This window comes from Cydia pomonella, unplaced genomic scaffold (assembly GCF_033807575.1).
Source record: "Cydia pomonella isolate Wapato2018A unplaced genomic scaffold, ilCydPomo1 PGA_scaffold_148, whole genome shotgun sequence".
Taxonomy (NCBI): Eukaryota; Metazoa; Arthropoda; class Insecta; order Lepidoptera; family Tortricidae; genus Cydia; species Cydia pomonella.
Window position 1 is genome coordinate 251,533 of NW_026907791.1, and position 17,513 is coordinate 269,045.

General features: G+C 36.5%; 1 protein-coding gene across 1 annotated transcript in view; it reads right to left on the minus strand.

Moving 5' to 3' along the window:
- LOC133533288 (uncharacterized) overlaps positions 1 to 13,050 on the minus strand; it is a 39,909-nt gene extending 26,859 nt beyond the window's left edge. Inside the window, exon 1 of the mRNA XM_061872253.1 lies at positions 12,753 to 13,050. Within this exon, the coding sequence (XP_061728237.1) occupies positions 12,753 to 12,804 (52 nt within the window). The 5' untranslated portion in view covers positions 12,805 to 13,050. The remainder of the gene's footprint in view (positions 1 to 12,752) is intronic.
- Positions 13,051 to 17,513: the final 4,463 nt, after the last annotated feature.

Sequence of the window (17,513 nt, forward strand, 5' to 3'; positions counted from 1 at the left end):
GAACATATAGGACATATGTGGAGTCACATATAGTTCCAATTTCAAAAACCCTTCTGCTCGAGTTATCGGGTTTTACCACCCACCCCTCGATATAATAACAGCCCATCAGGTAGCTTACCCAAGGTAACTATAGCTTGCTCTATGTTACAACGAAATCTATCTTACAACGAAATGCTTTGGGAATCTATCACTCTTCCATATTAGTGCGACAGTGACAGTTGCGTTTCGTTCGCTACGGAGCGTAAACGACTGGCATGTTGTCAACGCACCCAGGTTCGTTACCATGCGGTTACGGTCATACCGTGTCCTGTGTGCGTGCGCGGGCATTTCTTATATTTGGAATCTGGGTGAGTATACTTTACGAGTACAATTATTTATGAGCGTTTGCTGCAAAACACATGTCTTCTCTAGTCCAAGTTATATTGATATTTCTAATAATCTTTCTGACCCAAGAACTTATATAATATTTATATGCTAAAAGCTAATTTTGTGACTAATAAAATTTACCACCACATCTCGACTGAATTCGTTTCAAAGAAACCTTGACCGCGATACAAGATAATAGCTTGAGGTGCCTGAAGATGAGACTTGTTTTTGAAGAATTATAACTTTAATCGGGGTTAAAGTTAACCCTGTTACAACTACAGCTACTATCATATTATCCGATATAAAATAAACACAGAACATAAAACGACTTAACACGACTGGTAATTCCAATAAGATGAATTAATCCCAAGTACCTAAACGGACGTCAAACTAATGTGACATGTGTTCATTGCATACTCGTATTTATCAAACAAGGTACGAACAAATAGGATTGTACGCCTTATCGCACGCTACATGGAAATACTGGATTTGTTAATGACATTAATCCACGCAAAGTTACCCTTTATGTAAAGGTCGGTGTTGACAATGAACTTTACATAATGATAATTACCGGCTAAATATGTTTAGGGATACTAAGGGTCTGTTTCACAATATCCCAGTAAAGTATTGGATAACTAATTAATTAATCCACAAATTGTGATTTTCTGAAATTGTGTAGGTAGTTTGTATATAACCCTAACTTCACAATTTCTACACTTAATCAAAATATGTGACTTGCCGTTTGGCTACCGTCACATGGGCGTAAGGTAAATAATGTATTTACTCTTCATGTTACTTTTTTGTAGTAACGAAACAGCCAAGCCACATATTTTGACTAAGGTGTAGAGTTTGTGAAGTTATTCATATTCATATTTCTTTATGGATATCACGTTAAAAAAACCGGACAAGTCCGAGTCGGACTTGCCCAACGAGGGTTCCGTACTTTTTAGTATTTGTATAGCGGCAACAGAAATACATCATCTGTGAAAATTTCAACTGTCTTTATCACGGTTCATGAGATACAGCCTGGTGACCGACGGACGGACGGACGAACAGCGGAGTCTTAGTAACAGGGTGCCGTTTTACCCTTTGGGTACGGAATCCTAAAACTATAGGTGTTACAATAAATACATTTCTGGGTACATGATAACTTGTTAGCCCTTGGAGTGGTAGGCGGTCGACTCGCGACAGATTATGTCATTTAAATTTCAAATTTGATTAATTGAAACAAAATCGAAAATCCAATAACTTAATAACGACATATGCCACTTGAAGAGATATGGCACTACAACATTTTTAAGTCTACATTTTTACATTTATAAAAACATAATGGTAAAATTAATAAGTTTTAATTACATAATTTTAATCAAGAGAATATAATTGAATTATCAGTGAAAAGTATATTAAGTAACAGTAAAATTCATAAAATAGACTCATTTAAATAATCGTTAACTGTATAGTAGCATTTTGATATTAATAATTCTTTTAATTGTTTTTTTTTTCTCTACTTTTTCGTCTTGGATTTGGTTTGGCAACTTATTATACATTTTTACATAGCTATGACATATTATATACATTTTTTTTCATAGCTATGACAAAGGTACTGTTAGAGTGCATTCTTAGTCCAGAGGAGGGCAGCATTAACCGGTTTTTATGTCGTAGCAAGTGTGTTGTAGGTAAGTCTTCCTTTTTTTGAACAATGATAAGTTAGTTCTCGCGAAATTGCATATTTCTAATGTACATAATAATATACTTGGCAATGTGAGTATTTTGTATTCTTTGAAATATGGTTCGCAAGATATAGAATCATCAAAGTTGAACAAGATGCGGACTAGTTTTTTTACAGTATAAAATGAGAAGGTGCATCTGTGCTGTTACTCCACAGTATTATTCCGTAGGTAAGCCATGAATTTGCATAGGCTCAATATGTGGCAAGTCCAGTTTGTATACTCGTATCCGTAGTCTTTTTAACTTCGCGGAGAGCATATGTAGAACTCAATAACTTTGCTCTAATAAGCTAAGTTAGGGCTTGTAAAGTTAGAAGCTGCTTTTTGTCTGATAAGCCTTATGGTTTGGTCTTGGCACCATTTTACATGAAAATGTTTTTGGTGGGATTTAGATTTCTAAAACTGACTCGTATGCACGTGACCGATGCCGAGATGATCTCATAAATGGTCTTCTTAGTTTCTTTTGATACGGAATACTATAAAAAGATTATTGATTAAAAATTAACGTAGTTTTTAAAACAGAACTATAAAAGACACAATGTTGACGCAATACATGCATTTTATCCTAACGCTTCGTACACTATATGTATATACTTTGTCATTAAATTGACCTACAGGCCAATCCGAGTTTTAGTTATTCGATCGGTTTCCGATATCCCTTGGAGTGGTAGGCCGTCGACTCCCGGCCGATTATGTCATTAACATTTCAAATTTGATTAATTGAAATAAAATCAAAACTACAATAACTCTAAAACGACATATGCCACTTGGAGATATACTGATCTGGCAGTGTTAAAAGTGACATTTCTTCAACCTAAAGCGTCACGTTTGATGTTTCAAACTTTTGACACTGACATATCAGTATCGTATTAGAAACAGATCTAATAACTAAAACCAGAATTGGCCTGCTATACATAGTCACAATACTCTTCGATTATACAAATATGAAGGTGTAGTTTATTATGAATCTATGTTTTAGTTAGAATATCGCTGTTTGTCAAAGAGTAACGGCAGTCATGTGCCGCAGAATTGTATAAGTTGAATTTACCTGCCGGTCAGCTTATTGAAACAGGCAGAAGTCACGCTATGACATTGCCGTGTTCCACGTCCCTCGGAGCTAATTACACGAATCCCGACCTCTTGTTTATAGTGCTTGCAAACTTTGCACGGATTGTTTGGACGGCTAAACTTAGTTGTATGTGATAGTTTACAGGCTAGTTTTATTAAAATATTTCGTGTACCTACCTAATTACATTTTCAGTAATAAAAATAATATAGAAGTTTACAGAAACGTGAAATCGATCTGGGACCTATCAATCGGATCGGACTTTAATCATAATAAATTATTGACATAAATCAATAAAACACACCGAGTACCTATTTACTTATTTTTGCTTTTGAATCATCATTTCAGCTAAAACAAATAAACAGAGTTTCCTCTTGGTTTGATTAATAAAGCATTATAACGTTATTATGTGTAATTTCAATTCATTTAACCAAAAAGTAAAAAATAGACTTAACCGAACCTGAGTTCACTCATCTACTCTATTGACGAAATAAACATGCGATATTTTCCTGCGCAGACACCCATAACATTTAGAAGTGGTTTGTGCTTATCCTGTTTGGAATCTTAAGTAGGCAGTCAAACTTGATAGAACGCCCGTTTTAGCTCAACCGGATTGCATATTTAATTAGAAAATATCTGAATAAAAATATAAATAGTTATTACTCACCTAAAAACCAACCGGTCTTCCTAATTTAATAACAATTGGTTATTTACGATTTTAAGAGAAACTAAGACATCGCTAAATTAAGTATTGATATTTTCGAGCTTTCGCTCATTTAGCCGCGAGTTAGTTCGCCTCATTTGCAATGCCATGTGCAGTCAACAAAAGTGTTAATTAATAACATTCATAATCTGTATTTTTTTAGAAATTCATAGAAGCTACATTTGTGTTTTAAACTAAAAGAGCTGTCTGGGCCAGATTGCACCCAGCCACAAAGCGAAGCTAGACTTCTAGAGGCGATTTCGGTTTATAAATAGTTTTTTTTTCTTTTTTTTTACGATAAGTAATTGAAGTTTGGTTTTAAGTAGATTTGTTATACAATTTCCATTCTGATATTAAACTCCCCATTCTATAATTGTTAATTCAAAGTACCCTCAAGAAACACTATGAAAGTTTATACTTAGTCATGTTTTTTTTAAACCCATGCATTTTGGAGGTACTTACCTCCCAAATGAAAAATAGTTGTTTAACTCGGGTGAAAGGCATCTTTTCAGCCTCGGACTGTGGACGCTCTCACTGCGTTCGTACACCAAACTACCTTGATTGAAAGGGGTGCCGTTCATCTCTTGGTTACCAATCCACTATAAGTTTAAGTGACGTCCCATAACAATCTTCTAATCTAATCTGCTGCTAATGCTTTTCGAAATAGATTAAGTCATAGAAAATTTCAGAGAAGACGGATTGTGTCATATGCTTTGAATAAGATTTGCGATGATGTCACGAATCGCTAATAAAACAATGTGGAATAAGCACTAAATGAATTTGGACTTTCCTGGAGGCATCAATTAAGGCAATTTGTAGCGTTTAAGTACCTTGATTAGGTCACAGCTCACAGGCCATGCAATGTCACGATTGAGCACTATGTTATGTAATAGCTGTGTGTGCCTACGCAGATGACAACTATCCAGGTCGGTAACTACTAGTATTTCACCTATCGTGACGGTTGCAATAACACGTGGTTTCACTTACATATCAAAATTATGCATTTTGGTAAAACGTTCGGTTCTTTTTTAATGTAACAGGGGCCTATTTCACCACGGTAACAATTGACACCTGACACTGACGACAATTTGCCGTCCATTTGGGCCGAAAAGTAATAACGTTGCTTAGTGTCAATATTTGCCTGTTGGACTAGTATTGTACGGCGAATTGTCCCTGTCATTATGATAATTGTCACCGCAGTGAAACAGGGGCCAGGTGTTCCCGGTCGGGTTATCTTTATAGTTTGCGTTTTTATTTATTAGTGTGTGTTTTAGTTTTTAAGATATATTTTATAATATATATGCTAGTTTTAATGTATTTATCTATGGGCCCATAGTTGTCTGAAAATAAAGATTTTTCATATCATTTCATTTATATCCTAAATCGCTATTGGGAGTTTTAGAACATTTTCATATTAGGATTTCTCCAAACGATATTTTCTATGCCAATTGCTCGTGATCATATCAACTCATAGCTAAAATGATTGAATTCGTTCTAGCAATCAATAAACACTATGTCTTCACTCTATGGCCGTGTTTGACCCGTCACGTGGTCGTTTAAATATAAATCGTCCACTCTTTCGTTCATAATCAATACAGTCCATGAAAGTAATATTCGAGAAGCATCCAACTGATTAAAATAGTTACTCGTCAGCGTCTACTATACAATATTACGATTCGATTGCCACACATCGAAAGACAAGAGATATAAAAAACTTAATTAATTGAATTACAATTACTTAATTATAATTACTCACCCCGTGCGTAATTAGGCCTAAGTGTCTACAGGGTGACCTTAGCCACTGGACAAACCCTGAAATCCCACGTAGGGTTACTTCTCAGGAACAGAACAGGTTGTTTCTAGCTGTTCAACCTTATGTATTTATTGTTTGTTATGTTTAGTTATTTTGATGATGACGTTGACTTATAAGTTACACAGGAGTTATGTATTCTGTAAAACTAGTTTTAAGATTGTTTTATTGTGTATTATTACTTTCTCAGACCGTGGGGACCTTATACATCTCCAAACTTAATGTATTAACCGTGGAGACTATACGTCTCTGTAATATTGTATAATATTCTTGACTTGATACATACTAGTTATGTATTCTGTAGCATTAGTTTATGAGACTGCTAGTTTAACAGTCCAGACGCGGTTTATTTATTTAGTACCTATAAATTTTATTTTGACACTTGGAGAGATTTTACACCTCCAAATCTTATTAGTATTAGTACTCTGACATTGGGGACCTTTTACATCTCCAGATTAAATGTATTTTTAACCATAGAGACTATACATCTCTATTGTATTGTAGTCATTATTTATTTTAAGATTATTATAATGTAATGTTTACCCAGGCATTGGCTGTTGTATGTATAAATGTTGTTATGTATTTTTCATGTCACAATATGATGTTACTATAATGTTTTACTGACTTGTAAAAGAGCCCTTGAGGCCTACTTGCAGAATAAATTTTTGAATTTTGGAATACTCTGACGTTAATATTTTTTTAATTAGAACAAAAGATAAAAAAATAAATTTTTCGAACAAAAGTTATTTGCAATAATCGACAACCAAAAGAAACACACTGTGTTAATCTTTGGCAGTGTTTTTGACAATTTGTTCGAAATATTTGATAATGACGACATTTTTCAAAAGTCACAAGCTTATTAGTGTCATAAATAAAAAAGATAATCAAAAAGCTCGAAGAAGGTTCCATACTATTCTTTGAGGATATTACCTTAAGAGCTACTAACACATCGGACTCGCCCATGAAGGGTTCCGTACCATTTATGACGTATTAAAAATAAAAAACCGGCCAAGAGCATGTCGGGCCACGCTCAGTGTAGGGTTCCGTAGTTACTCTTCCGTCACAATAAGCTAAACTGGAGCTTAAAGTATAGTAAATTGTTAACCAAGGGATGAAACGGTACCTTTCACCCGAGTTAGACAAATAGGCAAATTTGCATAATCAGTACCTAATTAAAGTAAGTCTTTTTACTATGAAGGGAAAACTTTTTGCGATAACTCAAAAACAGCTAAACTGATCATGTCTGCTATAGTTTTCATTTAATGTCTTTCTTAAGCTCTACTTCCACGATTTTTTTCATATTTTTTGGACCTATGGTTCAAAAGTTAGAGGGGGGGGGACACATTTTTTTTTTTCTTTCGGAGCGATTATCTCCGAATATATTCACTTTATCAAAAAATGTTTCTTGAAAACCCCTATTAGTTTTGACAGACCTTTCCAACGATACCCCACACTCAAGGGTTGAAGTGAAAAAAAAATTTCACCCCCACTTTACGAGTAGGGGAGGTACCCTAAAAAAAATATTTTTTTTTTGATTTTATTGTACGACTTTGTCGGCTTTATTGATTTATATATCCATGCCAAATGTCAGCTTTCTAGCACTAACGACCACGGAGCAAAGCCTCGGACAGACAGACAGACAGACAGACAGACGGACATGGCGAAACTATAAGGGTTCCTAGTTGACTACGGAACCCTAAAAACTACTTACTAGATCTCGTTCAAACCAATTTTCGGTGGAAGTTTGCATGGTAATGTAAATCATATAATTTTTTTTTAGGTTTATCATTCTCTTATTTTAGAAGTGACAGGGGGGGACACACACATTTTACCACTTTGGAAGTGTCTCTCGCGCAAACTATTCAGTATAGAAAAAAATGATATTAGAAACCTCAATCCGTTCCGTTTTTTGCCATTTGGCTACGGAACCCTAGAAATGCTCCAATTGAACTGTAGTTCAGGCTAACGCTTATCGTTTCTTTAATGGTTCCTAAAATAAATCGATTTCTCTTCCTATAGCCGAACGACCAATGTCTCGTTGTTAAATTTATAATAGGATGCCGTTATAGGTAACCATGACAGCTTTGAAATATAATACTTTCGCCAATGATGTAATTGTAGATGCACGCGCCTCCGAATTATTTACTATTTTACGTTAATATTTCATTTCAGTTATCGCCAGATCGGCGGGTCCGACCCAAACAGTTGGTAAGCTAAGAAGATTAGGAAGAGTGTTCCTGGTCGGTCCAATTGAGTTTCATAGGTACAGCTGTTAGTTTAAATCATTTCCTAAAGAAGTCATATGGTTGTCGTCACCGCCAACGCAGCGTTAATAGTAATTATCGCGTTCGTGTAGTCGCTACCTTCGCGGTTGTCGAGTGAGACGAACGGATTATGTCGGTTACGATTTCGAACGAACCGATCAACCGTGACGGATTGCGCTCGATCAGAAATAATAACTGCGACGTCGGGCAAGGAACCTTTGCCACGATTTACTCGAGTCCAGATGTCTTAATTTTGTGTTTGAATATAATTGATAATAATAATTGATAATTGATTGATTGTCTGTAGAACATGAATAGAATATGATTATCTATTTAGTATTAGCCAAAGTGGTTATTCGGACATTTCATTCCCAATATATCTCGGATATTTGCATCGCAACATATCCTTATTCCTGTGGTAACAAAAGTATAACACGAAATTATAAAATCGCCAATTTGGCTATCTATTTGATGAAGACTGTAGTGTGCATACCTTATCTTAGCGCTTGTTTGCGTCTAAAAAAACTTAAGCTCAGTTCGAGCTAACTCCAAAATATGCATAAGAATTAGTTTTTCTTTCAAAGGTGTCTGATCCATAACCTTCCAAATGACAGAAAAAAAGAATAAGTGGGATTAGACTTCATCTGATGAGATGGTAACATAACTGCTTAAGTTTTCTAATACTCCGAAGGTTTTTCGGAATATTCTTGTTCCTTTGATATCAGATAATTGGCTGCTATCAAGCCATAATTTAAACACTATAAAATAATTAAAGCCAATGATGCCTTTAAATGTGTCCACGATCAACACTATGGAGGCGTAATGCCCAAAGCGTGTCAACAGACTAATTAAGAGTTTTACGAGCCTACATTGAGGATGTTCCAAAGCTGGTCGTATCGCTAAACAACGAAGATTGCATGGATTCCCCGGCGTACGAGCAAACGTTATCAGGCAATTATGTTTCTACTTATTCTGTAATAAAATGAGGTACGTCGGCACTTACACAATACGTGTCTATTTCAGTTATACTTCTACGAAAGTAACCACACTATTCTGTTACTTATGCGACTTAGTTTGGCTTTATCTATTGCTGAAAACGTACGTACAGTCAGCTGCAGAGAGAAGTGACCCCCCAGTATAGAAATTTGTCTGCAGGGGGGTCACTTCTCTCTGCACCTGACTGTACCAATACAGTGCCTACTACAGAGTTTAAAAAAAACGGTTTTCACGGATCCTACAGTTTTCAGAAAAGTAAACACTGCACGACTCGACTGATGTATTAATTAATTATCCAGCTTGATTAAAGTAAAAACAAAAAGATCCCTTGTACGTGTAAAAGTAATCAGACGTTGCTTCGTAAATTTAGCGAGGTCATGGATCCGGCATTGGAAGCACCTTGAAAATATTTGCCTAAAACGGAGCGTTCTTTGCAATGCCTTCGCGCACAGTGGTTGACTATTTATTTGATTACCTTTTCCATGATGAGTCTGCCCGACACGGATACAATGGGTGTCGGACTAATCAAATGAATAGTTGAGCATACATAGGTACCGATTGTTACAGCGAAGGAGAACCTACGAATGCCGGGCACGTCCAGCGGCGTCAGGCCATGTTGTTGCTAATGTTACCGCACAACTAGTAAACGGAGCATAATGACTAATAAGGTAAGTAGGTACCTTTACTTCACCACATACATGGAGATTAGTTTCGGGAAATAATGGCCTTAAATTTAATGCGCGACCTACTTTCAGAGTGGACTCTGAAACGCGTATTTTCACTTAGTCGGCGAAGCGCAGGTCAAATAAAACAGTATCGTGTGCGAAATATAAAACACTTAGGTAATTTGAATTTATCAAGCAGATCACGTCATTCATGAACGACATTCAACATATATATGTCGATGGGTGCTGGTCACGCAATTTTTTGTGCAGTATTTAGGTATATGTATTAACTTTATATAATTTAAGTCCACATACATATTAATAGCATGATAAGCCTCTTACATTGTGACGAGACTAGATCACGCAAAGTAGATTTTAATCTCTTTATCACACTGTAACTAAATCAGGTAATTAGGTATCTTGACTATAGGTATCATACGTTTTATTCACGTAACTTCCTGTTACTCACAATAGCTCATATAAGATATCTGTAGATACTGTGTAAGGAAATATTTTCAGATTTTCTTAGTTATCTTTGTCATAGGAAAAACATTTGCAACAGGAAAGGACATAGCCTCAAGCTCAAGAGCTCCACTTCACAGGGTCGCGCACAACATTGTGACTCTTTCAACATAACAACTCAACGTTTTTGTTTGGCTCGTCGTAAAGTGCTGAGGAATTTCACTACCGTCTTAACCGTAATAGCTACTCGCGCTTTGTCCGGATGAAAAGTTTATATCTCACAAAACGTTTATAGCGGTTGTTGGGATAGACGAACCACAAACCACAACGCGTATCATGCCGCTTCTTAAGTTCTTACCGTGGCTAACGTAAAGAACCTTCGAATAATACTAAGGTGAGACGTGAACAAAATTAAAGTAGAGTCTGGAGCGAATAATAATCCGTCCAATTTTCTGGTCGTGACTTTGAAACACCACGCGGAAATGAAGGAGGCTAGCCAGAAACCTTATTAACAAAGATCTCATTATTTCGCTTGCATTTCAACCAAAATTTTAGACGATTTCTATTGACCATGGACAGACTGAGCGGCTAACCTCTAATTACCAACATTGTTAGCTGCAGATTTCATAATGTCAATGTGGGAAACATTAATCCTATCGGATTACATTGGAATCGGTGTAGCATTAAGGGTGTCAAGGCGTAATGCGATGCTAGATCTAGACAAGTAGCTGAAGATGTAGCAGACAAGTAATTACACTTACGGTTAAGTGCATTACGTAACTAGTAACACTGCTTTAATTAAAGTTAAGAGTAATAATAAAAAAAAATAATGTTTCAAAATACATGCAAAATATTGCTGATATGATATCATTCCAATGATGACTTGTCCTTTGGATCTATTTTTGAGTAAGCAAATGATGTATTGGAATTCTATCAAAACAAAAACGTTATGTGGATGTTTTTTAACGCCCACTCTCGCATTAATGGATTAGTTATGTTTATTTACCTATGTTTTTCATGACTGTAGCGGGTATTGGGCTTTTTATTTCGAATAAAATTGTTAACACCTCAATATCACAAGAAGGCATCGTTGGGCAATATGATCGGCTCACGTATTGCACCCATTCGTATTTTCGCACGTTCATATCTGGCGTACGCTAACTGTTGAGAATATCTCATTGTGCAGGAAACCAGTCAGGGCCGTTCTGTTCGCAGATCTGGTTTGCGCGTCAACAGTGAGAGTGGAGCTCTCGCCCGCTCCAACAGGATATAAATATCTATTCATTCATATGGATGACCTTGCACAATACTATAGAGCGCTTGGATATTTGATAGCTTTTATTAGATATAAAACTTGATTACAAATTAGCACCTTTCTCTTATTTAATGACACTTTCGATGATAAACACTTAATCCTGTCTAGGCGTTTATTATCTAATGGTGTAGAGATCAGTTCTCAAATTAACTTTTGATGAATTAGTATTAGCTTAGAATTGTATTGGTTCGTATTTCGTACCGACTTATGCTAGCGTAATCAATGTAAGTGCAAGCTTGACGCGGTTATAATTACTTTGAATTGGATTTATATTTGAATTAAATAGAGATAAGTGAGAGATAAAGAGAATAAAGGCTGTAGTCGATAGCGATACTGCTGTGGGTAATTATGATATCGCCTTGACATGACCGTTTTTCTCGTAGTAGATACCAGTAGTAGTTGTGACAGAGCATCTTGCTGTGCTTCTTTTTATTTCGATGTTAATTAGCTTTGTAATCAAGCATCATAGATTCAACTACTTGTCTGACAAGTAACCTTCATTTAGATATTTGTTATATGGTTGCCAATTTGTTGAAAAACTGGTCGTTATCACAGAGTGATCTTGATGTTTATAAACAATCATATTGAGTGTAATATTTTTTATGATAATTACTCGTATAATCTGACGGATGACGACTATATCTGGTTATATAGATTTACAGCCAGTAGGTAGCTAGGGTACTTACTACTAGGTCTTAACAATATCATTTTCTATATCCAAGCATTTCGCTTTTTCACTCTGACTTACCTACTGTAACTGTACTGTAAGGTCTGTAAAGGACACAAACGTGATCAACCAACTAAACGCGGTTGACAAAAGTGATTTATAAAAATGATTACTCACTTAAAAATAACATTCATATGCTGTTCGTATTCCTAGTTTCAGTACTATGGAAGAATTGGGGAAATGCAGTTAGAAAATTCCGAGCAGACGTCAATGTTAAATGAACTTGTAAACAGAAAGCGTAAACAAATCGCTGGCGCTGAGGTGGAAACGTCATGAAACAGCAGTCAGTGGCGCAAACAATGAGACGAATGACCCGCGACAAATGTCAAAACCAAATGGCATTCGTTGAAAGTTGGTAATTTTAAGAAGTTCAATGTTTTGTAAAGTACCGTTAATTTGTTTGTTTTTAATTTGTTTAACCGAGTCCACATAAGTATTACGCAGTCGTTTTATTATCGCGTTAAAATTAGGTGTTACCAAACAATGGCAGTTTAAGAAGCCTGACAAGTTCGTTAAGCTTAAACTTGCTAACGTTCGTAGGCTACTTATAATTATGATGGACGATTAAATCTACGAGCAGCTACTGTGCGCGGGCGGCGTGAATAACCAGGTATTTGTCTACGAAAGAAACTCCTGGGTATCTTATCTCACCTGCTCCACAAGTATTCCTCCAAAAGTCTGCAAACTTGCTGCACGCGCTCATCTCGATCGAACGTCACTTCGCACTAATGCCAATGTATTTATAAACTTCACTTGTACAGTTTCGCAATCCTTCAGCTCAGGTCAGGCTACGGGAAACTTGGTAAAACGTGAATTCGCCAACATGCCGGGCCTACGCGTGTACCGTTGTGTAGAAAGCTACCGGAGGCACTGTCATCGTACGCGCTGCGTGGAGCGGACTCGCGGGGCGGCGTGCTACCGGCGCGACTGCCCTCGTGCGACTACTACGGTAGTGGCCGAGCGCCGAGCCGCCAGCGGAGCGCGAGCACCGCGGCCGCGGCAGACGCCAGGCGCGGCACTCGCGCGTTATTAACGTTTACCCGCGGGGAAATGGGACGATTAGAGGGGTAACGACGTGTCGGGATTGCCAGGGCTGTGCACAAGGAACACCATTGAGCCTTGGGCCTTTTATTATTAGGGTTTCGTAGTCTAAATGGCAAATACGGAACCCGTTTAGTTTCGTCATGTCCGACTGTCCGTCCCCGTCTGTCTGTCTGTATATTTCTATCTGTCTGTATCTTAATAGTAGCATCTAGCATCTTAGTAGAATATGGAGAAGTTGATGTCGATCAAGGGCCGGCATATGATTAAAACATAAAGTACTCCTTGAAATGTAATGTTTTAATGGGGCATATTTTTGAAGTTACTCCTCACCACCTGACCTCACCTCACCTGACTTATAGTTCGGTGAAAAAGTGTACCATTAAAAACAGCCAACAGCCATAGAAAGTGTCTGTTAGTTCAATGTTACTCGTAAACACGACTGTTACTCTGCCATAGCTACAAAACTATGTTCATGTTATGTGGTATAATTTTTTTTGAAGTATAAGCAACACCACATACATTTTTTTGAGCTGGGAACTACTCAACTATCAAATAAGTAATATCGAAATCTGTCCGACATCTTGGTTTTCACAAAGGCACCGTTATAGTGATGTTGTGTTGTTAGTTCGTCTTTAGTTTTAATATTTTTCGGAGGCGTTTTTCCATTGCAAGTATTCTTCATTGCACCAATAATTATACATTTTACATAAATGTAAAACTATAAATATTATTTAAGGAAAATAGAACCAGGCGACAACAGGTGGTCTTATCGCTAAAAACGACTTCCAGACAACCTTTAAGTAGTAATTTCAGTTCGTTGGAAATCCGGACACCGAAAGCAGCTATTGAAATATGATTCATTGAAGTGGTTTCTAGTTGAATTGCATTGTATTTGAAGATGCTACTCGATTTTGACACCATTGTTTTCACGTGTGTATGTTTAAAGCGGTGGTGGCCGAGTGGATATGACGTCCGACTTTCAATCCGGAGGTCGCGGGTTCAAATCCTGGCTCGTACCAATGAGTTTTTCGGAACTTATGTACGAAATATCATTTGATATTTACCACTAGCTTTTCGGTGAAGGAAAACATCGTGAGGAAACCTGCACACATCTGAGAAGAAATTCAAAGGTGTATGTGAAGTCCCCAATCCGCATTGGGCTAGCGTGGGGACTATAGCCCGAGCCCTCTCGCACATGAGAGGAGGCCTGAGCCCAGCAGTGGGACGTATATAGGCTGAATTATTATTATTATTATGTTTGTTCACGTGTGTTGCGTGTGTTACGAAATTATTTCATAAAAAGAGTACCAATGGAATACATTCGTACGCCTATTATTTCATATTCTATCCTAGTGCTTTCATTACATGTGTGTAAACTAAACCTAACACAGGTTTCATTGTGTTACGTTGTGTTCCGTGCGTTAAGTGTATTATCATTTCCAGTGTGTTATGGTATAATTTTTGTGAGCCTTGGCCAAATACTTTACAAGAAAATTGTTTAGAACATTATCCGTTGATTCATTTTTTCCAAGTTTATTTCAAAAATTATTTTCTCTTTATTAAAACGTAACGTGCCCTTTTGCTAATATGGCTTTTTATATCGTATGAAGATATAGAACGCTCCATTATGCGAGGTCCGACACGCTCTTGACCGGTTTTTAGGATAGAACTCTTGCTTTTCGACTAAATTGTCCTATACAATACATGTAATGCGGAAATTAAAATAAATAGTTAGTTGTGTAAGAAACTAGTTTTATCATAACTGTTTCCTTGAATACAAATGCAGTGATTCAGTCCAATAACTTCCTGATTCATTGGAAATTGGAGTAGGTGGTCACAATTAAATTTTCCGACATTTGTACAAAAAAATATGATAAAATTGAGATACTGTGACAATATCGTCCTTGTAGAAAATGAGAGGATTATTTGTGGAGGCTGCAATCGAGGGTGAGCCTCCGGTGGCTAGGGCCAAATTGGATCAACAGCTCGTTACACGTTCATCTACCCGCTAAACATCTAACTACACTACATTCTGTTCTATTTCACCCAGATTACAATTCTGTAGGATTTCGAGGATATAAAAAAATATAAGCTTTATTTATGGACATCAGTTCCGATCAAAATTCGAGTAATTTTTAATGAACTTTTTATCTCCGCTGAAATATTCTTCAAATATATACAGTTTAAATACGTACAACTAAGTAGGCCTACCATTTAAAACTTTTTGTTGCAACGGATATAAATTAGTTCTAGCGTATTTAGACAAAAATCCGGCCGCTTTACTGTATGTAACACAAGTAAATTCTTTAATCATTAAGCTCACGGAAGCTTCTCACGACTAGAGAACAGTTGAAAAACGTGAAATAATAATTTAATTACATGATGCTTAATTTAAATTAGGTAAGCGATGATGATTATTTAGAATGTTCCCATACAAAAGAGTTCAACGAACTTAGTTCCGCGGATCCGGAACTGCTGTTCCCATCGCTTAACGCAGGCTCGACTCACAAAAGAACCAATACAAAAGTGAATCCCGTGGATAATATGTAGGTACGTAAAGTGTTTAATCTGCAGTGGGTTCTTTGTAAGAGATAATAATGTGTATGCTGATCATGTTCAGAGGAGTCAGATACTTACGCGAATCGGAGTAAAATGACCTCGAGATAGTCGCTCTTATGCTGGTTCCATCGACAAGCTCGCGCTCAGTAAACGATTGTAATGATCCGTGGTCCGCTATTCCATCGGGTAAAGGGACCGGACACTGTGGTCGTGATCACCCATTCAGCAATTATTGATTGTACCATAGCTGGAGCGTAAACGCAAGAATTTACGCGAACGATTCAATAAGATGAATGAATGAGGTTTGATCAAGTTCTACGAGAGTGCTACTGGCCTCCTAACCTAACCTAGGCTGGCGTGCACAGTTCCCAGTCCCACATTCCACTTTTGCGTGGTTTCAGCATTTGTATGAGCTATGTGCGGTGTATGTCGTGGGGGAACTAAATGTAGTGATTACACACAACTATAGGCATTTTTTTACTGCCAAATAATACACATACACACATAGCCAATAAATCTCTCTTCTTAATAAAGTTTTACAAATCGTTTTAGTTAAGTGGGATATACGTAATTATATAAGTAGGTGGTACAAACACACAAAGGAGGGAAAGGTCATACAGATAGATATATCAAAATTAGTCTTCTCATTTCCGATAGTTAAGAGCACTGCAGCCTAATTTCTAGTTGTAAAATATACCTATCGGTCAAACCAGTCCTAGTTTTAATGAAAACAAAATTGTAGATTCATGCGTTTGTTATGTATTGCTGTACTCGTATATATTTTAATTCAAAAGTTGTTTCATTATGCCACACGGTAAGCGCTAAATTTACGCTGAGTGGCTTAGACACTGACACTGCATCTAGCTGCATAACTTAAGTACTTATTTAAATCTGTTGACATTTAGGATAATTCGTTTATGCAAATTGACATATGTATAGTAAGTATCAAACGCAATACCAGTTAGATGAGAACAATCAATTTATAATTCCTGATTGAATGCATAAAAATACCTACGTACTCAGGGAAACAATAATAATCTGAAGATTAATATTATTATAACAAAATCTTTATTATTTTATCTGTCACACTATCACTATGTCTGAATCAATTCTTATCGTTGCCATATTGTTATTTATTGCTTTAAAATATAAATAACAAACATGCGAGACATGCTACAAATAAACTATTTCTTTGTAAAAGAAAACAAGTATAATGTTTTGAAATGTAAGATTGAACAATATTACTAATAATAAGTTACTAATCATAACAAAAGATAATTTAGTAGCGACCTACATGATAAAGTGGGTGACTGGAGCCAAGATAAACTTTTACAACCGTTATTCGTAGAATTCGACTAAAGACAAGCATATCTTTCAAGACTTTTTAAAGTACAACATTCGACTCAAGATGCCAAAATGTACTTGGTCTTGGTCTTTTCCTCTATGGAGAATTCTGAAATAACGTTGCGGAGAGTAGCCTTTAGCGGGTAAGCGCTGTTTTATTGCGAAACTAAGTGCGAATGTCAAAGTATGCATAGTTAATGATACTAATGATTATAGGAGGAGCTCTCCTGAGTTTTTGTAAGTTCCGATCGGGCACCAGAGTTATGATATAATAATAAGGATAACTAGATGCAAAATAAAGAAATTCACGAATTTGTTAAAACCACGAAAGGAATGTTTTATCAGATAATTCGTAACTAGTAAGTATAGGTATCCATCATAATATTCATAGACCCATATTATTTTAGTATTATTTAATTGTTGTCCTTTACGTTAATTATTTTATTATTGCTTGCCTAAAAACGT